This window comes from Anopheles aquasalis, chromosome 2 (genome assembly GCF_943734665.1).
Source record: "Anopheles aquasalis chromosome 2, idAnoAquaMG_Q_19, whole genome shotgun sequence".
NCBI classification, from domain to species: domain Eukaryota; kingdom Metazoa; phylum Arthropoda; class Insecta; order Diptera; family Culicidae; genus Anopheles; species Anopheles aquasalis.
Genome location: NC_064877.1, coordinates 57,111,040 through 57,133,881, shown reverse-complemented (window position 1 = coordinate 57,133,881; position 22,842 = coordinate 57,111,040). Strand labels below are relative to the sequence as shown.

The 22,842-nt window shown below is 46.0% G+C and overlaps 2 protein-coding genes across 3 annotated transcripts; both read left to right on the top strand.

Moving 5' to 3' along the window:
• Positions 1 to 436: 436 nt before the first annotated feature.
• On the top strand, positions 437 to 19,537 carry LOC126571773 (proton-coupled amino acid transporter-like protein pathetic). Of its 2 annotated transcripts, none has more exons than XM_050230566.1 (4): positions 437 to 682; positions 16,500 to 17,515; positions 17,598 to 17,754; positions 17,835 to 19,537. In XM_050230566.1, the coding sequence occupies exons 2-4, from the start codon at positions 16,566 to 16,568 to the stop codon at positions 18,093 to 18,095; spliced, it is 1,368 nt and encodes a 455-aa protein (XP_050086523.1). In that variant the 5' UTR covers positions 437 to 682; positions 16,500 to 16,565; the 3' UTR covers positions 18,096 to 19,537. The 2 variants fall into 2 exon arrangements, with proteins under 2 accessions (XP_050086523.1, XP_050086522.1); XM_050230565.1 differs by lacking the exon at positions 437 to 682 and adding an exon at positions 6,433 to 7,192.
• A 1,590-nt stretch (positions 19,538 to 21,127) lies between these two features.
• LOC126571772 (ryncolin-1-like) lies at positions 21,128 to 22,621 on the top strand. Its single transcript, XM_050230564.1, has one exon. The coding sequence runs from the start codon at positions 21,188 to 21,190 to the stop codon at positions 22,370 to 22,372; it is 1,185 nt and encodes a 394-aa protein (XP_050086521.1). The 5' UTR covers positions 21,128 to 21,187; the 3' UTR covers positions 22,373 to 22,621.
• The last annotated feature ends 221 nt before the right edge of the window (positions 22,622 to 22,842 follow it).

Genomic DNA, 22,842 nt, shown 5'->3' with positions numbered 1-22,842 from the left:
TGCAGGGGACGTGGGGTGCATGTAGTTGAAATTCCGATGATCACCGAAATTTAGTAAGAGAGCATGCGAGCACCGAATGCTAGTGCTAGTGGTTTCGAAGAGACTCCAACAAACACACGTAAAAAACGAGTAGCGAATGAGTAGCTCCGTTGTTGGATGGTTAGCCTGTTAGGTCTCCGAAAACCATCCGATACGATCAAATTTCGTACAGCACAGAACCGGGCAAACGAAAGTTGCAAACTCAGCCACTCAGCGGCTACAGCCTCGTGCCTCGTGCACTAAAGTTCGGTGGCAGGACTTGCCGTTTACGAGCGGCCAGCCTGTCCCGTCTTTCCGCTCCACTGTGCGGAGCGCTGTGGAAATCATGCGAACGGACCCCAAATGTGGTGGGTTCAGTCACTCGCAGATCGCGACCCGCTACAGACGCGAGTCACACACCGAGAGTGTTTTGCGAACCGTGTTTTGTGCGAAGCGGAGAGTGGTGTGTTTGGTTTGTTGAAAGATCGGCAGAAGGATCGTCGTTAACCACGCAAATCACGGAATCTTGCCCTTGTGCATCTCATTTCGTCGCTCACGTCGTTCGGAAAGTTTCGCTGTAGTGTGTAAAGTGAAGTGGACATAAGAAACAACGAACCACCCGGTTTGAGGCAACAGAAAGCACTCTATTCAGCATCCTGCGAAGGTAAGTCCGTTGGTCTGGTGAAGGAGTAGGTTGTGAATGCAAAGTATCATTTTTTCGTAGCAGACGAAGGTTTCGCTATTCGCCACAATGGAGAAAGGCAGCGCGAAATTGCTGTTGCACCTCGGTAGAAGGCCATTTAGCGGAAGAGAAGAATAGCAGAAGATGCAGAAGAAGAGCTCGATTGCTTTTTTTTGGGGGAGGGTCAAACTTTATTGAAGATCCATCGACCACCCTGTCACCATCTAGTGGTGCGCTATGTGTGCCGCCATGCGATGCTACTCGAGGGGAAGCCTTGGAGGCTGGTGCTTCGTTTTAAAAGAGCGTCGTTGTCTCTCTCTGCTCGTGGTAGACTGTATGCCGTTCATTGCTAACAACTCACCCGGTTGGTTACCTTCTTCGAACTTCCCGATACGAACGGGGTGCGTTGATGATTAGGTGTGCATGGGCGCATTAGAGAACATGCTAGTTCTAACGGGCACAAGGTTGGCTCGGGCCACCCTCGTGAAGTGACTCAATGTTTTAGTTAAAAATTGAGTGTTTGTTTCTTTTTTCCACGAGTAACAAAGTGGATGCCTGGTGCTGGAGTTTGCGTGAGAAAAAAAAATCATCTCATGTGGTCGCGCGTATTGAGAGCTAACAAACAAAAGGGGTTTGTTGAATTAAATTGTTTTAGTAATTTTTTTTACTGATAACCGCTAGCATGAAACAGGCAAGTGTTTTGGTTTGCAAACATGATTAATGCTTGATATTTGGATTTTTGGAACTGTTTTGCTTTGCGAACTTAGCAAGTTGTTACAATAAATCACAAATAAAATATTTACACTATACTCAAACAAATATTTGGGCTTGCAGTGGTTCAGTGAACGGCATTAGAGCGAAAAATAATGTTATGGGAATTCATCGTTATTGTTCTAGCATACTCTGTAGAACGAAGCATAAATAATTAAAAAAACCAATTACTTACTGTGACTGGCACTGATAAAATTCTACTAAAAAATACACCACTGGCCGAATGTTCACGGAGGTCATGGATCAATGTGCAACAGGATCGAGGTTCAACCATCGCGTCTTGGTATCACATCCTTATCACTACCGACATAATATTCTGCACAACTCACTATGTTTTATCATAATGCCCGCGGCTTGCACACGGAACTGACTGCACTACACTCAGTTCTTAATGGACCTTACTTTTCTCAAGATCGCTGCGTGAAGGAGGCAATCCACAAATCTGAAAGTCGAACTGGTTAGTGCCTATACCAAAATATCCCCTTTTGCTCTTCTTTCGAGAGTGGGTGACGATTCTACCAAACCGAAGGCCACTTTTCTTTACCGACGACAATCAGTTCTTTCATCCTATCTCCTTATCACCTAACCAGTCGCGCGTTTCCTTGAAATCCATAGTGTGGCTACTAGTATGGAACACACTGTATTTTTTTGTACCAATTTTATTCATTTTTAGGTATTGTATATTGATGTGAAACTTGCAGAGAATACTTTTGAAAGGATCAGCCTTCCTGTAATAATGTGAAAGTGAATTTATCAGTAAAAAGCTTTTGTCCACTTTCAATTTTGACCAACAATTTGCATGTTGTTCAGTCTTTTATCTCCCTCTCCCACGTTTGAGCGAGCGAGAAAGTAAACTACTAGCGCACTCTAGCGGTAAACTCGTGACACTCGATTTAAAACTTCCGTTTTTTAACGATAACATTTTTAACAGTTAAAAGGACCCTCAGGATTCACTCTAACTTGAGGCCATCCATCAAGACCATCAGAAAAGAGTCTCACAGAATCCAACACTAAACTGGTGCTTCCGAATCTCGATAGTATTACGGGTTAGTGCGCCTCCATCGGGACAAAGGGAGTTTTGGGTGCTCGCGTCCAAGCGAAGAGCCTTGCAGCTGATGATTCATCCAAAAAAGATCGAATCCCCTGGAAAATTTGCTAAGTAGAATTTTCAGGCCCACAACGCAACTCATGTTGCTGATTTTAGGAAAAAAATGTGATTTTTTGTGAGTTGTGGAACAGAATCCCCCTTTAGTGGGAGGCTTGATAAGGACTTCCTGTATGTGTAATTGCCAGATATTCTTGCAAACCCTTTCCGTCACAATTTTCTTCTGATAACCACTGGCGGATGCTGAATTCTACACTCGATAACTGTCGCATGATATTAAATATCGCCAAACTCGGTACTTTCCGGCTAGATTGATAAATTTCTTCACTCCCAATTTCAATTAACGATTCACAATGCTATCGAGGCCTTTTGTATTGTGACATTTTTTCGGCTTTCTCTTGGTTTCAATCATCACGAGCTCTTGATTCACGTCTAACCATCATCATTTTGCATTACTGTCGCGTTCAACCTGCTGATTGGCTGCATATTGCCCCTGGATATGTTCTACGTTGTCGATGTCAAATGTTGAGAACAAAGATTAACCATAATTGCACAATGATATCTTCATGAAAATTCGCTGCTTAAAAGAGACTTTTTCGCTATCTGGTTTTGATGTAGCGAGCCTTCCTATAATCCATTTTTAAGGATTAATTTTGATGGTTTGATAATAAAAAACCCGCAAGAAATTTCACAATCAATGCTGTTAGTGACACAATATGCACAATATGCAGTAGATTATTTCAGTTGTGGTGAAGAATTGTGCTAGCAAAAAAACATTCTTGATATTGTTACTAAAGTCCAAATATTGGCTCAAACTAATGCGCTTTTCTGATGTAAGCACAATCTTACATGATAATTTCTATTTTTTAATACCTTTTGTTCTACTTTTCCTACCATCGGATTTAACATTTTATCACAAATTAGCTGAAATATATATTATATGAATTGTTCATTGATCTGACCATTTGATGGCGAGACAAGCTTGTTTAAAATTCTATGCAGAGTCACGCATTACTCTCACATAACTAGTTACTGTTAATGCAACTGTGCATATGCTGATACACTATTTCTTCCTCGTCGTCTTTCTTAGTACATTCTAACTCTACCGGTACACCCTACTACTCAAACTTCGTGAGACCGAGACGTTCGTGGTTCGTTGTCCGCCACAGAGGCTGAGCGTTTTGTAAATAACGAGCACGCATGGAACCCTCTCTCTTCTCTCTTTCCCTCTATCTTATTCACTCATTCTTGTACTCCTTTTCGCTCTATCTCTCTCTGCCACTGAAATGCTGTAGACTGAGCCACTTTTGGTGTCACCTACCATTTCAAGGTGTTATGGAAAATTCCCAACGTATACGATTACCACGAGGCGCGACTACATACACCCCTTAAACACCTCACCTTACACCGTCGTCTTCATGGAACGGCAAAACCATGAATGAATTTATGCTTACTATGCACTCTGTACGCCCCACGCCATATCCAATGTGCAACGTCGAAATATGTTGGTTGATGGTTGAAATATGTTGTTATTTACTGATTTGGACAAGCTTTCTGTTTGGCAAACATTTTTAAAACTCAAACCTAAGTTGGTATCGGTTGTTTTATATTTGGAAAAATAATCTTATAAGCATGTCTGCAACATACTTTACGTTTAGTAAACTTTGATAAATATACAATAAACTCATCATTTATCATATTTATCAAAAGTTATGTTCCGGAAGACTAAACATAGATCTTTCCATCCTTTAGCTCTATACCATTTCCATATTTCCCATAGTTTCTTAATTGAATAAATTGATCGCTTGATCAATCCCAGACACAGACGAGGAAGACCGTTCTTCGGTCCTGCATCCATTGCCGATGCTGAAAGGATTCATCAAGCCCAAAACTGGCGTCAACGCGTGCAGATACGCTGCTCGCCAATTGATTGCCAATCACCACTAAACGGAATCCATCGAATCGACCTTTGGTATGCGGCGTGGCGCCCAACGCGTCGACGCTATTGATTCGCTTAAAAGAAATCTTTAGTAATTCGTCGATCGCGAAGGCGCGTGTGATGTCGCGTGCTTCCCCTGGCCGATCACGCTCCGGGAACACTCCGGTAGAAAGGTCCAACAAGCATCGAGTCACAAAATTTCGTCGCTCGCTCACTGAATGCTGCGCTCGACGCACGCACACTAACTTGTTGAATCTTTTTGGGAATTTTCCATGAGCGATTTTTTCCCATGAGCGATCGTGAACGCTCGCTCTCAGTCTGGGCCTCTGGCCCTGAGTTTATTGTGCAAAACTTTGGCCACAAAAAACCGCTTACCATGCTCGCAGTGCCTGCAAAAGTATAGCATATAAGTGGAACAGAAACAGCAGCACGTATCGCTTCTCGTTTCTTCGCTCACTTGGCATCGAAACTGCTCGCAACAGCAAAAAATGATGCGAAGAGATGCTGTGACCAGTTCCACGCGAACGTACCTAAGAAAGGTAAGAAGGTAATGACAATGAACGGGGTCGGGGACGGCGACGATCGAGTCGTGGTGGTTGGTGGAAAGGGGAAGGACGCCAGCAAACTGGTTCAAACAGGTATTTTACCCAAACACACACTCACATGCACATGGCCCTAGGCGTCATCAAAGGGACCGGCCATCAGCCTTTACTCCGCTTGCACAGTTCCCTGTCGACAGTCCGGTGGCCGGTGTTGTGGCTTAGCGATTGAGGAATGATCTGCATGGTGCGACCATCGGAATAGGAACAAGAGCATTATGCTTCTAATAACGAGCACTAGAGATTGTGTGTGCAAAAAATGGATGTTTATTTAAAAGATCTGCATATTATTTGCTGGTTGTTGGTTTGCTGTATGAATCATTCCGGTTTCAGCACCCTCACCAGGTATCTGGGCACGTATTGTGATGTGCAAGATGCTGTGTTTGCATGACGATAAGATGTGCTACCCGTATCCCTTTGCCGCCAAAAGATGGTGCAATATTTGCTTAGAGCGTGACGCGCGACACGGCTAGATTGTTTATCGCCACTTTTGTTATCGAGCAGCTAGTCATACTCTGGAATAGTTTTGCGATAAAAATGAGACTAAAATGATTTTATGAGAAACTGAAAATGATTTCGAGAAACACTGATGTAAGTTGTATGAAATATTTGTTACAAAGATCAACTAAAATTTATTTTATCAGTTTTCTATAGTTTAGCAGAAAATGAAGATAGCTAGGTAAAGTTTACGTAATTTAAAATGATAAGTCCTAAAATGGTCTTACAATGTGATCGCAAAAAATTGTTCCAACCCAAGCAGAGCTCGTCGAAGAATAGCTCAAAGGAAAGTAAATAAACTATTGACCTATAGACAAAAGAGAGATGAAGTGAAATAGAAAATAAATAAAGAACAGCTATGTTAAAGCAGAAGAAGGAAAGCAAACTCGCAATAAATATGGTGCAAAGAGGAACCAACGAAGATTGGCAACCTGCACAGACATGACGATAAGAGGCGCCGAGACTCGGAGCCTGCACAAGAGATGCTTCGAGAATGTTCCACGTGGTTCTGTACCTCTTCCGATCCACTGCACCGATCGGTGCGTAACGTGTGATCACAGTTTAAACAGATTTATGTTATCTTGTGCTCCTCTCTCTATCATAAATGGATTTTCCTTTGCATCCAGATATCGCAAAGTTTGCCCGGAATGCACGAAAATGCGATCATCAGTCAGCTCGCGGCTCGTAGCACGCGCTCCAACACACTCGCACGTCCCATGCTGTCGCCGGAGTCGGCCGTGTGGCGGGTACGGCCGTGTCTGGCCAGCGGCCGGGTCCATAAAGCGCCTTGGCACACGCGCTCGCTCACTCGCTCACGAAATCTCGTCCCGAACGGACGCACCAGAGGAAACGGAGAGTAGCTCAAGAAGAGTGTACCAGAGCGCGCACGCCCAAGGAAAACGCGAGGGAAAGCATATTTTCCGCCAAAAACTCAAAAGACACACCGAAAAAAAAACACCCTCTCGCACCCACACATAACAACTACGCAGTTTTTAACGCTGGTAGTGTGTAGTGTTTGTCGTTTTCGTCGTTTTGGTGTTTCAAGTTTTCACCGTTCAGTGACGGTTTTTCTCGTAAAAACTCAGAGACTTTTCCTAGTGTGTGGAGCAATAGTAACTAGTATTTGTGTGGTGGTGTGTGATGCGTGACACGACCAACACGAGCGGCACCATATAGTGAATTTCATCGAAAATAAAACGGAAATAGCTCGCGGCGAGTCCGTCCTCGGGGTACGGTCCTATAGTGGCGGAAACGATCGTGCTTTCAAAGGCCGATTCAAAGAGATAGCGAAATAGGGGAAGCGGAACCGGTGAAAGGATCGCGAGAGGCGAGAGATCTTTGGCAAAGCTTTTAATAGTAAACCCGAGCTAGCCGAGCTCGCGACCAACTGGCGTCTACGACCAGTGGCATCAGTGCTTAGTGGACAGTCGGACTGAAAGCGTCTACTAGTAGTAGAAGCAGAGAGAAGCAACAGATTAATATCAGATTAATACTAGTGAGGTGCGATCACGATCACTAACGCGATGGATAACTACAAGAAGAAAACACCCGGCCGGGTGCACCAGCATCTGGAGTATACCGTAAGTACCGCCAGTATTCCTCGTGAGGTCAGCCCTATGGTGAAGTTCGTGTTGTTCTTTTGTAAAGAACTCCCGGGTTTTGTAAACATCATTATTCGTCGACCTAATAATGCTCTTCGGTGGAAACAGATCTTCGTGTAAACTAAATTGCTGACGTGTGCAAAATTTGTGGCCACACAAACACTGACCAACCGACAAACGGAACGGAAAAGGTGGTGGCAAGACTCCGCGCTGCGTCTTGCCATGTGGCAGTTGTTTGTTTAAAATATTTGAACTTCACCGGGTAGATGCACAAGGAATGCATACACATTGCCGTTGAATATGCATAAGTGTAACTGTTGCACAGCACGGTTCCAGCACGGTCCCAGCTCACCCCGTGGATGACATCGGCGTATCGGTTTTAGCGCGAATTGTCTCATCGACTGGCGACTCATTGAGCTTAGTGGAGTGCGAATGATCCGTGTCAGCACCGTACCACCCCAGAGAGTGTAGTGAAAGGTGGTGGGTAGAAGACCGTTTCCCACCCACTCCCTCCCACCGTTTGCGTGGGGTTCAGACGCATCATGAAAGATTCATATTGGCGGATGAAGGTGCTCAGGGCCGCCCTCAGGAGTCTACACCTTTACTGTGGTAGTTCCGCAATTCTTTGCTTACCTCACACCCTCCGATAACCACAATCTTGAGGTGTTCCGAGACTGAGGGCTGGGATGGAGGTAAGACGTACTTCCGGACGAGTCACGTGGGACGCAGTGAGCTCATGTAGCGAAACGCTTCACCGGAGACTTTAAATGAGGCACAACTAATAGGGTGACGACAACGATGGGGATGGTTACAAGCCGCAGCTGCATTTGTCATCGCCGTCGGTCTTATCGGTAGCACGGAATGTCACCTATTTCGACATCGACGATTGATAGATGCTGACGGTGATAAGGGGAACAACAGCGATCGATACCGTGTGCGACAATCTGATCAATTCCACTTTGCCTCACAGATGGCGATTCGATACCGTGATAACGCACCCTCGGTATATCTTTGTTGGTATGTAATTAGTCGTGGCTGCCTAGTCACTGCCCGTGACCTTCTCGTCGTTCAATTGGCGTTGGCACGTATCCTTTCTAATTAGCTTCATTCGTGCTTCCGTAAGTCGCTAGCGAAACAAGGACAGCAAGGACACATTGACTGCCGGGCCATGTTACGCGCATTCTCTTTCTCTCTTGGCACAAAAGATATGGTGAGATACGGGTGATAGGATCGTAAATTCGCCAACTAAGCCAGCCGGCCGAATTCATCACGATCTTACTGCGCGATGCAGGAGGAACCGGTTCGAGCAAGAAAGTCACGAAAGACCGTAATAACATCGCTTATGCAACGGATTTGTTTATGTTGACACAAGGCATACGGCGGGGGAGGTGACGATCTGCGTATGTTTATAGATTCATCTTTCAGTTGCTCTCTCTCTCTCTCTCTCTCTCTCTCTCTCTCTCTCTCTCTCTCTCTCTCTCTCTCTCTCTCTCTCTCTCTCTCTCTCTCTCTGAGACAACCACTTTTCTCTGCTTTCTTGTGGACCATTGACGTTGTGTGATCCCATTATCGGAAATGAAGAAGAACTCAAGAGGCAACAAAAAACTGCCAAAAAGAAAAGGGACCATAAATAAGGTTGTCTGCCAAAAATAGCGAACCGGAATTGACAGGCCTCCTCTTTCAACAAAACAAAAATGACGCACAGCCACCAGAAGCCATCAAGCATCATCCTCAGCACAATCACCCGCATCATCGTTCTTGTATTTTTGCAAAAATACATTTGTCGGCTCCTCTGTCCCACTGTCGCCCCCCCACATTCGGGATATCGGGAACAACGATCTCGTGCTCTTAATCCGTCTTTGACCACATCCAACACAATTTGTACGGCGTCAGCAGCACCATGCGTGGTGCCTCAATGCCGGAAAATGAAAAGCGCGAGATGTGCACGAGTTGGAAAACACCCGCAATCGCGAAGGAGTGGGTGAGTGAAAGGAAATCCTTCGATCGACCTTGCCATCAAGATCGCAAATTCTTGTTCCTCCCCGAGACAAGAGCGTGAAAAGCGCGTAAAAAAAACACTCACCAAACGTGAAGATGGATACGGTGCCGTGTCTGAGTGTGCAAGCGAGTAAATTTATGAATCTGCGAGTTTGTACGAAAATAGACAAACGCCAGCAGTGCGTTCCGTAGGCCACGGTACCGGCCGGTCACGCTACGGAAATCGTGTTGTCCGCACGAGATGTGCACGCTCTAGAACGTGAAACATGCAGCCATTCAGTTGCTCATACGAGCGATAACAATACATAGCATATGATTTGATCATCCCTGATTAAAAGGTGGGATTCTTCGCTGGCTTCGTCGCCTAAGTCCATCGCGACTTGTCCAGTCACGGATACATCCGTATAAGGTGGCCTCGCTGGCATGTAATTGGTTACTCTCAATCAACTACTTGCGTTAGTAATCTGTCGCCTCGATTTGATTGAATCCTGATCAACTATAAAATTCAATCACCAAGCAGCAGCTGCGTCAAAAGTTGGAACCCAATCCCCCCACTATCGGACCAACTTCCTCGAGAGAGAGAAAAGGGTAATTGGACAAAAGACGGTGGCAATCGGGCGGTGGTTCGAGTTCGGTGCAAATTGCTAAGCAATTTGCGAGATAATTCTCGCAACTTTACACCCGACTCGTCCATCAACCACCCTCACCAGCACCCCGCGAATTTGAGATTGAGGGCCGCGTTCGTCGTCTAGCCGGCGCCAGCGACAGATGCTGGACAAGATGACAAGGTAGCTGGCCGTTTGCTGGCTACTACCGGGTGGTCTGGGAAAATTCCCTGATACGGGACGGCGAGGCCGATTCCCAACATTAACTCCTCCGCCGTCGCAGCCTGTCATTTCCTGGCGGCACGTGGCCCCAAGGGACTTACGTTTGTATCTCAACCGTCCACTAGGCGGGTTTCACGTGCTTGCGTCGCACTTCACGTGCGATCGAGAGCAGGAGGACCACCACCAACAATTCCATCTGCATGATATGTCAACAACGATTTGCAGCTTCATTCATTCGCTTATTGCAAGTCCGGTCGTGAATTGGAGTAATTGTGTCCTGTCCCAACAGACACCTCTAAACCCTATCATCAGTCGCGTGTTCCGCGGTATTGTTGAGGGCAAGGATATTCTCTTTTGCCAACAGTGGACAGCATACAGGAGCAGGAGTGTTGTCCTATACCAATGCAGCTCCAGTTGAATTTTGTGCTTGTTGCGTCCCGCAGAAGAATGAAAAGAACGAAAATACGGATTCGATTCGTTTTTCTATCGCTCGCGCTCTCTCTCTCTCGCTATCATTATGCTTGCAACATCGGCTCGGTTGGCGCCAAAACATAAACTTCTTCGCCTCTCCAACTCTCACTCTACGCTCTCTCGCTCGTCTTTACTTCCTGGAACGAGGACGCTCCCGATGTGCGACGTTGGCGGTTCGCTTGTCGAAGCTACATAAGGAATGAGAGCGATGTCGGTGCGCTACCGTTTGGAGTGAGGTAGTACGCGGTGTTATTGGACTTCTTGGTCAAGGTCATTGCCGTGTTGGCGCAGTAGTAACCGATTTCCCTTTCTGGAGTTGGGGGTGGGAAGGTCACAAAGACGCCGCCGCTTGATGCTTAATGTGTCCTTCCGGATGTGGATGCTAACCAGAGGAAGATTTTTGGGAGGGAAAATACTGAAAGCTAATCAATCAGAGACCATGCTTATTGCGTTTCAACAAGCGCCTCCGACGTCTTCGTTACGATTTCTCGGAGCATTTTCAATAATAAGTTCGAAGAATTGACACCTATCTGTCAATGCCGCTTGTTTGTCTGATAGGTACACCGACCTTCGACAAAATTAAACACATTCGTCAGTGAAACCCTCAAGCTCCCTGTGAAACCCTCCCTTGTTCCAATACGGATACCGATCCTAGACCCGGTCATGTTTACCTCAACTTTTCGTGGCGCCACCTCTTTAGTTCGGAAGCAGCGGAAGTTTCCATGATATGCCGTCACCACCTTGGCGGTGGATTATTTGATTTTATTTCGAGGAAATGCGTCCAGTCCTTCCCCTGCCCCCCTCGGGAATCGTCGCGATTAACACCCGCACTTAGCATCTTCGCGCGCGGATGTCGCACGATAGGGAGGGTGTGCGTCGGCGATTGCTCAACAACTTTACACCAAACACGTGCTGCGAAATGAGAAGAAACCGCTTCAAACCAGGTCGATGACGCATGGTTGGTGGTGGCCTGCGTACATCTATCCCGTGCTTAGGTTCGGTGTTATCTTGACGTAGTTCCCGTTATCACCTGGCGTCTTCGAGTAACCTTCGTGCTACTTTGAGACGCTTGAGGCGTTCGCACTACGTCCGTCAGTCAGTTGAATGGGCAACTCCCTCGACACCGATAAGTGGTCGCGTTCCGCATAACAAGGAGGAGGAGAAGGTGCGGTGCGTTTTGCGCAAGCACGGTAATTAAATAATTGAAGGGCTGTCGAGCCGGTCGAGATGGCGATGGACTTAGAACGATCGTTTTGCGCTACTTTGTCGTTGTTCGCGTTATGCAATCCGGCGGCAGCAGCTGCATCTGGCACGTCGCCATAGAACGCAAATTTACTGTTTCAGTTGCTGTTCAGTTGTTTCAGTTGACAAACTTTGTGGCCTTGTACGTCCACTGTTGGCGTACCTCGTCAGAGCGACCTGTAGAGATCAGCATTTTCTCGCTCCGAAAGCGATCATCCGATCATCGCATCGCTTCGTGCGCTCGACCGGAACACGGGACACGATGATCCGTAACTGTGCGGTCCGGTAATGTTGCTTCGCCAGCACCCAGACACCAGTACCGCGCGACAGTTTTGCTGTGTAAAGCTTCTCCGCCAATTTTGCATACCGTCGCAGCTGACTTCCTTCTCCTGGAAGTGGAGTGAGCACGAACCTAACGGCACGTTTCGAAAGATTGTAGTCGTCAGCTGAAATATGATTCAGCGTCACCGAGGTAGCAGGGCAACGAAGTTGCGAGGAGCTTGGTGCACCTTTGCAGCACTGCGCCAATTATTTGTAGACAACGACAATTGGAAGACAAATTGCAGTCCAAAAATGGGAGCAATTGTGTTTGCCAATGCGCAATAAACGCCTCTGACTTGAGAGGAGTAAAGGTGTTTTGTGGAACACGTGGCGTGTCTGCATGGCTTCAATGGTCCGGGACCTTCGAAGGCCAACTGTGTGCATTCACTCGGTGTCGACACACCTCTCTCTCTCTCTCTCTCTCTCTCTCTCTCTCTCTCTCTCTCTGCAGTTGATGTTGGAGAGCAATTACTTCAATTGCCCAGGGAGGCCGAACCGAAGCGTACCGCATTCTTATTGATTCAATTGGCAAACTGAAGATCAAGTGAGCGCCACTCTCTGTCGATGCGTTTGAAGACATCCCGCGAATCGAAAGCGAAAGCGAACCCTTCGTCGGTGGATTGACCGATGGGTGAATGAAACAAGATGACGCAGCGGGATCGCGCACCAACCTGCGTATAGATCGTTCTATAACTGAGCGGCGATTCCGGTTTGAACCGGATCGACGATATGCGTCTAGCACATGATTGCCACCGCACCGTTACGCTTGGCAGGAGCAACATCTGAACGCGTGGCAAGATGATGTCAGCATTGGATGTGAGTTGCGGCTGATGAGCACAAGATCAACCTCACCGACGCGAGTGAGTTGACGGGTTCGCTATGGGGTTTGCCGGCCCCCGGGGGGAATGCTCCAGCCATTAGGGTGTGACGTTCTGCCGAATGGCCATGGTGACAGGGATGGTGACGCTTCTTTGCAGTCTGATTTGTCGCTGCAGTTGACGTTTTGTGGAAAATTTGCTTCGAAATGAAGTCGTTTCAATGACCGACGATGAATTCCATTTTGAAACCTACACCGGACACGTGCTAAGCGGTTCAGGTTACCGGTTGTTTGACACATTGTTTGACGGAACTGAAGGAGGCCTCTCCTGTCTCGAAGGGCGGCATCGTGGGAAGTTCCGAATGTTTGCGCCAACGTGTTTGTGGTGCAACGTCTCCAGGTTGCTAGCAACACCTAACACGTGGAGATCACTGTCTATTCAGTTTCATCTCGTGTATGCACCTACATGAAGCAACATTGTATGCAGCGTGGTAGTATGGAACGTATTTGGTATTTAAATGGAGTATTTCCTACACACCTTGTCCATTGTTTGCAGAACACTTTTCCGTTTGGCAGGCAAGTGGGATCTCCAGCGCGCCATTAACTCCCGGTGCAGTCTAAGAAGTGGTGAAAGTGACGATTGACGTTGGTACGGTGTTGCTCTTCAAGACATTAATCCCTTCTTTTCATCGCAAGCGAAATGACTTTGCAAATATATTACAGGAGCACATTCCACACGCTACCGTTAATGGTCAACCGCTGATCGCAACGACGTTTCACGCTCGATCGTGAATGGCTGCACCTACGATTCGCGGGAGGCAATTAATTTAAATTTAAAAATATCTCCACAAGACATCATCTCGCGCGTGGACCCGAAATTCTTCCATCAACATTCCCCACCATCGATCGATCGACACGATCCGGACCAAATTGGTGATCGATCTTCATTAAACGATCCCGAAACCAGTGCGTATCGCGATGACCGCGTTCTTGGGAGATGCGAAAACAAATGGCCCACAAGTGATTGTTAATCGATAAACAATACGAAACAAAAATGGACGGAAGGGAGTGTGGCCGCTGATTAATGTGGTTCCAGGTCACCAGCTGCAGGAACGGATCGCCATTCTGTCGTTTTTTTCGCATGCGTTCAGCGGGAGAGTTTATTTTCGTGCCAACCACCACGGAATCGCACCAATAAAGGTCCTATTGCAAACACGTACGCCCGTGGTCCAACCGCCTGGCGACATGGTGGCGACAACACCGGTCACGATCCTTCGTCTGCGCACGCGATGAGCGTAGGAGTGGCAGGCAGATGCGTAGCATTCCGTAACGGTTACATTCCAAATTTAGAACAATTCACAACCAACGGGTGGCCTGTGACGTACCCGTGAACTCTTCCCCCGGTTGGCGCAGGTGATCTTCCCTTACAAGGCCGCGGATGGTGCAAGGACGCATTTGGAACAATGAATTCTTGGAGTGTTGCAAATGGTGATGAGAGTATTGTGCATCGTTAAGAATCCATCTCACGCCACTGTTTAAACGTCGAGGACGCAGAATCAACCCCTCAGAAGTCTCAATGTCTTGACATCTATATTTTAAACTTGACACAATCGCCATGTCACGATCCGCTTACAATCGCGCGCCGTACCCTTTGCGAATGTCAACGCGCTCACGGGGTTTAGGAAGGGGAAAGGGGTTCCGACGAATTACAAACCACCTAGGACATCGAGACATAATTGAGGCAGACGACGTGACAAACCACCCGTTGTACCCGTCCGTGCCGGTGCGCATCTGTTTGTGGGTTTTGGTGGAGGTCTGCGCCATTGGCTTTACTGACGGTATTTAAAAATAAACATCCTGGCGAATGGATTATGCGCCGAGGTGCGTTTGTCTGTACGAAGTCGCGGCGTCTCTGGCTGGGCATAGTGTTGCGATTTTCCAACGGTAGTGGTATGTGTGTTGTTTCGGATTTGTTTAGATTGATACGCGCTTCCCCTTGTGCCTTTGGTTCCATCCATTTGGATTTGATATTTGGTCGATCGTCTAACTTATGATCTCAACACGTGAAGAAGATGAGAAGAGTTTGTTTATGCATATCGTTGTGCTGGTTAGTATAAAATATTATTGCAAATAGTTGAGTAGAGAGCTACTAACAACTAAAGGAATCTAGGATAAAAACAATAAGATTACAAGCTAAATTTAGATAGTTTATCGCCAAATATTTGATGCATAAATAATGTCAGATTACAAATACTTGGTATTCTTTTATTTTGATTTCCCAAATCCATCACAAAGATTTGTAGATCGCGTGCTTCCCCTTTACTCCGCGATACGGATATGAAACAGAACGATCTCACTTTCGGATACAGCAACCACGGTGAGAGCTCCCAGGTGCTGCTCTCAGTAGAGCGTGACCGATGCACGTGTCCATTCCAGTGCGTAGCGCAATTTCATGTGTTCCGAGAATGCGCCATCCTACAATTTACTGGCGCACGCGCATCGAAATGCCGGCTGTTCGACCATCACCTCCCCTGCCTTGTCTAGTGGTAAGAGATGCGCGAGTTGTGCGGCCACATCCGCTGCATACATTGGCCGCCAGCGCTCGCGATCTGACTTACGAAACGTGTCTGACCCAAAAACCAAGTGAAGATGAAGACGCACCGATTGTAACCGCGTATACCAGGAACCATCTAGACGAATGGTGCCGCGGTGAATCGTCGAAAATCGGTTGAACCAGTGCCAACCAGAACCCTTCGGCCACCATCACCACCACCACCACCAATTTGCATTCGAGACCAAGTGCAATCGAAACGCGGCCAAGAGTGATGCGAACCGACAGCCGGCGTCGTCGGTGTCGGTTGAATCGGCCACTACAATCTAGCCAAGGTCGGGGTCGAAGGACTTGGGATAGGCATCTTGGCGTCTTCTTATTTTTATACCCTCGATGACCCTAGTATTAGACAATCGAGATCTTCCTACTACTACTCGCCAAGCAAGTGCTTAACGGTTGCTTCGGTTCTTCCGCCTCCGCTATAGCTGAGCGTCCTGTACAGAGTAACACAAGGTATGGCCGACCGTACCGTGTTGACCGGAAGCGTACATTGTAGAGGTTGTTCACCCGGTAGCACTCCCATCAGTCGTGTACATCTCCTGTCATCACTTGTGACCGATGATGTGCAATGGTGCGGAACGCGGTTCGGCGCCATTTGCCAAAATTATCCAGGGTCGCTGGGACACTCATTGGCCGGGTTACTGACCACGGTTACATACTGCGCCATCGTAGTGATGACGGCGTAATTACGCTCTGGCAGGATAACGATCTCTGGCCATTAGCAATCTCGGGGACTCGGTCACTGACCCACCTGCACTAATCGAGGTGTGTCAAGTCACCGTGGTCACTGTGATGAATTAATCCGACGCCAAGCAGTAGGCCATGACGGGTTTGATGTTTTTGGCGCAGAATGTAAACAATCTCGGAGATCGGATTTGGAGTCATTTTCTAAATTGAAAAGTGTTTCTAAATTCCCCAAATCAACTGTTGTACGATATCACCGCTGTGACCTTTAAAGAATGCCGTTCTAATCAATATCCTTTTCTTGTTCTTCTGCAGCAAATTCGGCCCCAGCTTACCGGGAGCACCAAGTCGATCCAGACCAACCATTACATCTTTGGCCGCATGAAGTCCGAACTGAACGATGTGCCGGTGCAGACGGCCGCCGGCTCTACGCTGCCGCTCGTCGACATGCCCAAAGATGACGAGGAGGCCGGAGCATACAATCCGTTCGAGAACCGGAAGCTAACGCACCCGACCACCGACACCGAGACCTTGGTTCACCTGCTGAAAGGTTCGCTTGGTTCGGGCATTCTTGCGATGCCGCTGGCGTTTGTCAATGCTGGGCTGTGGTTCGGTTTGGTGGCCACGCTGGCCATCGGTGCCATCTGTACCTACTGTGTACACATTCTGGTACGCTGTTCTCACATTCTGTGCCGTCGGGCTCAATTGCCGTCCCTTGGATTCGCCGATGTAGCCGAAACGGCTTTCCTGGCGGGACCGGATTCGCTGAAGAAGTATTCCCGGCTGGCTCGCTTCATTATCAACCTGTTTCTGGTGATTGATCTGATCGGTTGCTGCTGTATTTACATCGTGTTTGTGGCCACCAACATCAAGCAGGTGGTCGACCATTACACCCACTCGTACTGGGATGTGCGGATCTACATCTTGCTACTGCTTGGACCCCTGATCCTGATCAATCTCATCCGCAAGCTGAAGTATTTGACTCCGTTCTCCATGATCGCGAACGTGCTCATCGCTACCGGAGTGGGCATTACGTTGTACTACATCCTCACCGATTTGCCAGCACTGTCGGAGCGTAAGGCCATCGCCGAGGTCCAGCATCTTCCGATGTTCTTCGGTACCGTAATCTTCGCCCTGGAGGGTATCGGTGTAGTGATGTCGCTGGAGAACAACATGAAGAACCCACAGAACTTTATCGGATGCCCCGGTGTGCTGAACACCGGTATGTCGGTCGTGGTGATCATGTACTCGGTCGTTGGTTTCCTTGGCTATCTGAAGTATGGCGAAGACACGAAGGGTAGTATTACGCTGAATCTCCCGGTTGAAGATGTGTAAGTATTTTAGATGATGAGTTCTGGTGATCGCATTCTGAAAGGTACTAACATCCTGTTTCTATCCGGAATGTCGTTACAGATTGGCCCAGATGGTAAAGCTGATGATCGCGCTCGCCATCTTCCTCACCTATAGTCTGCAGTTCTACGTACCGATGGAAATCATTTGGAAGAACGTTAAGGGTAACTTCAACGAACATCAGAATGCGGCCGAATATGCGTTGCGGATCGGACTTGTGGTGAGTAACGATAAACGGTTTTCCTGTTTTCCCAAAGTCCCTCATGTTTAATTGAGCATTTCGTTCGTTTCCTTCATTAGATCCTCACCGTTGTGATCGCGGCTGCTCTGCCGAATCTTGGCCCCTTCATTACGCTCATCGGTGCCGTCTGCCTGAGCACGCTCGGTATGATGTTCCCGGCCATCATCGAGCTGGTGACGTTCTACGAAAAGCCCGGTTTCGGACGGTTCAACTGGCGGCTGTGGAAAAACATTTTCCTCATCCTGTTCGGTGTGGTGGGCTTCGTGACCGGCACCTATGTCAGTATTGTCGAGTTCTCGGAGCACCTTCAGGAGGAATAAACGCATCGCACCACATGCCGATGTTCGCACCTTACGTTCCGGAGAATGTAAGGTAGAGTGTGAATCGTGTGCGATCACACGTTTGCATCCAGTGTATCATCACAAGAGTTCCTCCGGATATGCTGGCCCAGACTGTGGGCGGTATAACTGATGGTCGATCCACTAACCGGGACGGAATGTGTTGTACTTCCGCTCCGGTTGGCATGTGTTCGCGATCGCGATCGCAGGAGTCTCTTCGCGTTGATGGTCATGTTGAGTGCGATTAGAAGTCACCGCTAGTGGCTGCCCGTTTCTTATCGTTTATCTTTTCCCCGTTTGTACACCCCGTTCCAATGTCCAGTTCCTTTGACACCAGTGTCAATGCCCTCTATAGTCCATGGCTCGTGTCTATTTTTCTGTTTGTTATCGTTAAGCATGAAATCCCTAACCTTTGGCTCGAATCTGATTTGAGCTACATATCTGCGATATTTAAGGAACACTAAAGAACAAAAAACACGACAAACTCTTGTCTTTGGCTCGCACTCGAATTGCTTTCATTTACGCGACGGCACCAAATTCAGACCTAGTGGTCTCGAGTGAGACCGAAGTAAATGATCAGACTATACCAAACGTCACGAACGATCCTTAACAGATCAATTAGACCAGACTCTTAACGTTAGTGAACTAGAAACGATAATACCATTCGAAGGAAAAGGATTCATCCGATGGGGCATTGAGAAAGAAGATGCCGCTTCGCGTTTGTGGTCCTGCTCCGGAGAGGAAAAGTAGTCATGTGCCTAGTGCCTAGCCACGCTAGATTGTGATGCTGAGCTTTCTTCTATTGTTTAAGTGTGTATGTTCTGTTCTCCTGGAAAGGGGAGTGACGCAGAGCGAAAAGAATATTTATCGACTTTACTTTCTGTACCACTCCCTAAGGGCGTACCGTACATGGAAGATAGTTCCTGGTTGATCTGCCATTAGTAGCATCGTAGTGTAGTGCAAGCGCAGGAAGAGTCAGGGACTGCGGTTCTATTTCTTTCGAGAATAGGTGGCTAGAAGCTGTCGGTAGCTGACGGAGAGTGTCTAATGGAAGGACTCCGTAAGGGTAATCTAAAGTGAAGTTGGTAAAAAGACATGTGGAAGTGAGTTCATGTACAGGCTAACCGAATTGAAAGTGAATCAAATTTTAACGTCTTTAGAATAGATTGGGCAGAGGTGAATGATACCGCTGCTTCAATATGTATTATCCCCTTTTGCCACAGAGTCTTTTATATTTCTTCCGACTACAAATGGATTTGAGAATGTGAAAATTGAAATCGAATTATTTTAGCTTATTTGATTTTGAAAGATACTAGAGTTTAAACAAGTAGATTTGTAAGAACCTCAATACTGTATTGCGATGCAAATGGGAATGTTTTGCAGTTTAATTATTCAATAAACAAGCCCTCTATCGGGATGAACTATGCACGTGTTTTATTAAGCTGGTTTTGCTTTTAGAATAGAATTGGTATGGGGTATTTCCTTTCTTTGCGTAAAAATCTTGCACCGATTAATGTTTTAACCCAAACAGATTCGATAACAGTCAGATAAATCCAAGTTTTAGCTAAATCAGATGGAAAACGAGCGATCAAGCGCTTACTATACCGAAAACACTCTTCGAACTTACGAACACCTTCCCTATTAAGGAGGGACTTTGGTATTTTCGGGCTAAGAAAAGGCCCTTTTTGACGATTTTTTGTGACGTAACCATTCAATTTTATTTATGCAAATAAATGGCGTATTAATCAAAAACTTTTGAAGAATATTTGATATAGTTTTGATCAACATTCATGTACAAACTATTCCATGGCATCAAATTTTGGTAGGCGTGTCGACGAAAAGTTACTTTTTACGGTGTCCATCGTAGCGACATGACGGATCATCTGAAACATGCAAATCGATATTCGCTAGAAAGCTTATAAGTTTATCTAGGTAACCCTTGAGAGTTTTTGTAGATATTCAAATTTTTCGATTTTTGGCAGATTTTTGAAGTTCAAAAAGTGATGCTTTTTGTGATTCTGCCAAAAAAAACGAGCTTTACAAAATTGTTTCAGAAAAAGTATAAACAATTTTTATGATATCTTGAAGGGGTTACCTGGCAAAAAGTGTGCAGATTATGTGTTAAAAATTTCAAATCGATCGGTCCAGTAGTTTTTGCGGTACGATGGACACCGACTTTGAAAACGTTGGTTTTGGGAAGCGCTCTTCAAAGTAGCGGGCTGCATGGAGCCTTGTATGAAACGCGGATATTCAAAAATCTGTATCTTTGTCAGTTTTTCCTCGATTGATCCAAAACTTTTATACCATACTCTTGAAAGGATCATCTTTCAGGGAAAAATGTTAAAAACATGTGTCACAAATAGAAATTAAACACCGAAGTTCCCCCTTAAGTGTGTAGATCGGAACCATTTAGATATTTTTTATTTTTGCCACAATTGAATTTGTGCTTAAAAAAATATAGAAAAGGATATCATTAGAACCCAATATCAATAGAATCAAAGATCTAATTTGTACTCTAAACATACCATTTATAATTTCAGGGTGACGAATACTTATTATTTAAGATTATCAAAATCAAATTCATTTCTTCTATCAAGTTTGGTGTTTGCTACATACATTAAGAAGCATAAACGGATTTTTTCTCTATCAGGAGGTTGTTTTGTTGTATTGCTTTATTAAATCTTTTTTCTCCATAGTTGAAAAATGTTGTGCCGAGAGACGTTCTATGGTTTCCTAACTGTTATCACAAATTCGCTTGAATTAAAAGTGCCAATGATACACTACCACGTCTTATCATCCATTTCGACGGCTGCTTCCAACAATTTACTACAACATAGCCTTCTACTTATCAAGCGGAAAGGGAAAAATAGGCTCAGAATACATGTGTTGTTAATATATATATAAATATGACGCAATCGGCAATCTGCTATCGGATAGTCGCAATCAAAATAAAACACTCTGCTCGAACGATTCATCCCTCGGGAAGCATCGTCTATGGAGTCTGATTCAGTATAAAACCTCGTTTCGAAGAACACGGCAGCTTTCTTTTGTTCTTTGTCTCAATTGTTTCCAAAATGAAGCTAAGTGTATGTTTTATATTGTTCAATAGTATTTTATGTGTATGGGCAGCGAAGGATACTCCCAATAGCGCGGACGCAATCGTAGAAACACCATTGGCTGATCAAATATTGCAATACGGCCTGGAGCTGGTGCTGCAAAAGTTGGAGCATATCGATCGTAAATTGTTAGTCATGCAATTCGAACTAAACGAACTTCGAGAACAAACGGCAAGCAACAAAGTGTCGCACGAAAAAATGTTTGCTGATACAATAACGGCCATAAATCGCTTAGAAAACCACGTGGTGAAGCATATTGGCCGAAACATGAGCGTGTCCCAGGATCAATCGAATCGATCGGTGGAAACTACGTGTGCAACTCCCGAGCGTTTTTGTGAAAAATGGTTCAACACTACTTTGACGAACAACCAAGGACAAGGATTGGCGCAACACAAGGAAAGCACATGGATCTCCTTATCCTCGTTATACAAGTCACGAATACCAACTGCAGCATCCCAGCGAGAAGGCATCACAACAACGACAACACCATCTACAACAACTCTGCATCTAAAGTTAGCTTCGTACTCATCGTGCAAGGACGTTCCTTCCAATGTGTCCGGAGTATATCTAATTCATGTTAACAACGATAGTTCACCATTTAAAATGTATTGTGAGCAGGAAAAGTTTGATGGTGGCTGGATTGTAGTGCAACATCGCTTCAACGGTTCGGTGGACTTTTACCGGAACTGGACTGAATACCGCGAGGGGTTCGGGGAGTTGGAAAACGAATTCTGGCTCGGGCTAGAGCTCGTTCATCAGCTCACGACCGCCCGTGCACATGAAATAATTTTCGAGATTGAGGATTTTAGTGACAACTATGGATATGCTCGCTACAATGAGTTTAAAATAGGCAGCGAGAGTGAGCAATACTGCCTAACTATAGGAAAGTACAGCGGAACTGCAGGTGATGCGATGGGGTTGCACAAGGGAATAAAGTTCTCAACGATGGATCGAGATAATGATGGCGATAATGGTCACTGTGCTCAAAAGTGGGCAAGTGCCTGGTGGTACAACGGCTGTTCCGATGCGGATTTGAACGGACCGTATGGGAATGTTGCGGATGGGAAATCAATGGTTTGGTATAATTTCAAAAACGACATTCGTGGAATGAGTTATTCCCGGATGATGATCCGTGAGTTGTGAAATCATATTAAGGCTGATAATCTTCGTTATTCGATATTAACATTACGATAATAAATTCATAAGCTGTATTCAATCAATCGATTTTGATAATAAGAGACCCAACATTTAACTTTTCACACATTTTAAATGCCGTACTTACGATCCCGTCTTCATGCGTTGTTGGTACAAAAACAAATACATCAATAAACATGCTTGCTTCCCAAGGATTCACAGACTCTCTACTAGGGATCTGTATCTTTGTCATTTTTACTTCGATTAATGTGAAAATTTTGGAGAATACTTTTGGAAGGGTGAGCTTTCATAGGAAAGCGTGAAAATTAATTTATCACTTTTAATTAATTTTTTCCACTTTCCATTTTGACCTGCGATTCTCGCGTTGTTCTATTTTCTATCTCGCTTTCGCACGTGTGAGTGAGCGAGAAAGCATATAACTTAGCGCTCTCTAGCGGTAAGCCGGTGAAGCTCGATTT

What these genes read in the sequence shown, in the direction of transcription:
- LOC126571773 (XM_050230565.1), top strand. Translation starts at nt 7,136, where the DNA reads ATGGATAACTACAAGAAGAAAACACCCGGCCGGGTGCACCAGCATCTG. An exon ending in ACCAGCATCTGGAGTATACC is followed by an intron (nt 7,193 to 16,499) that starts GTAAGTACCGCC and finishes GTTCTTCTGCAG; the next exon opens with CAAATTCGGCCCCAGCTTAC. An exon ending in CGTTGCGGATCGGACTTGTG is followed by an intron (nt 17,755 to 17,834) that starts GTGAGTAACGAT and finishes TTCCTTCATTAG; the next exon opens with ATCCTCACCGTTGTGATCGC.
- LOC126571772 (XM_050230564.1), top strand. Translation starts at nt 21,188, where the DNA reads ATGAAGCTAAGTGTATGTTTTATATTGTTCAATAGTATTTTATGTGTA.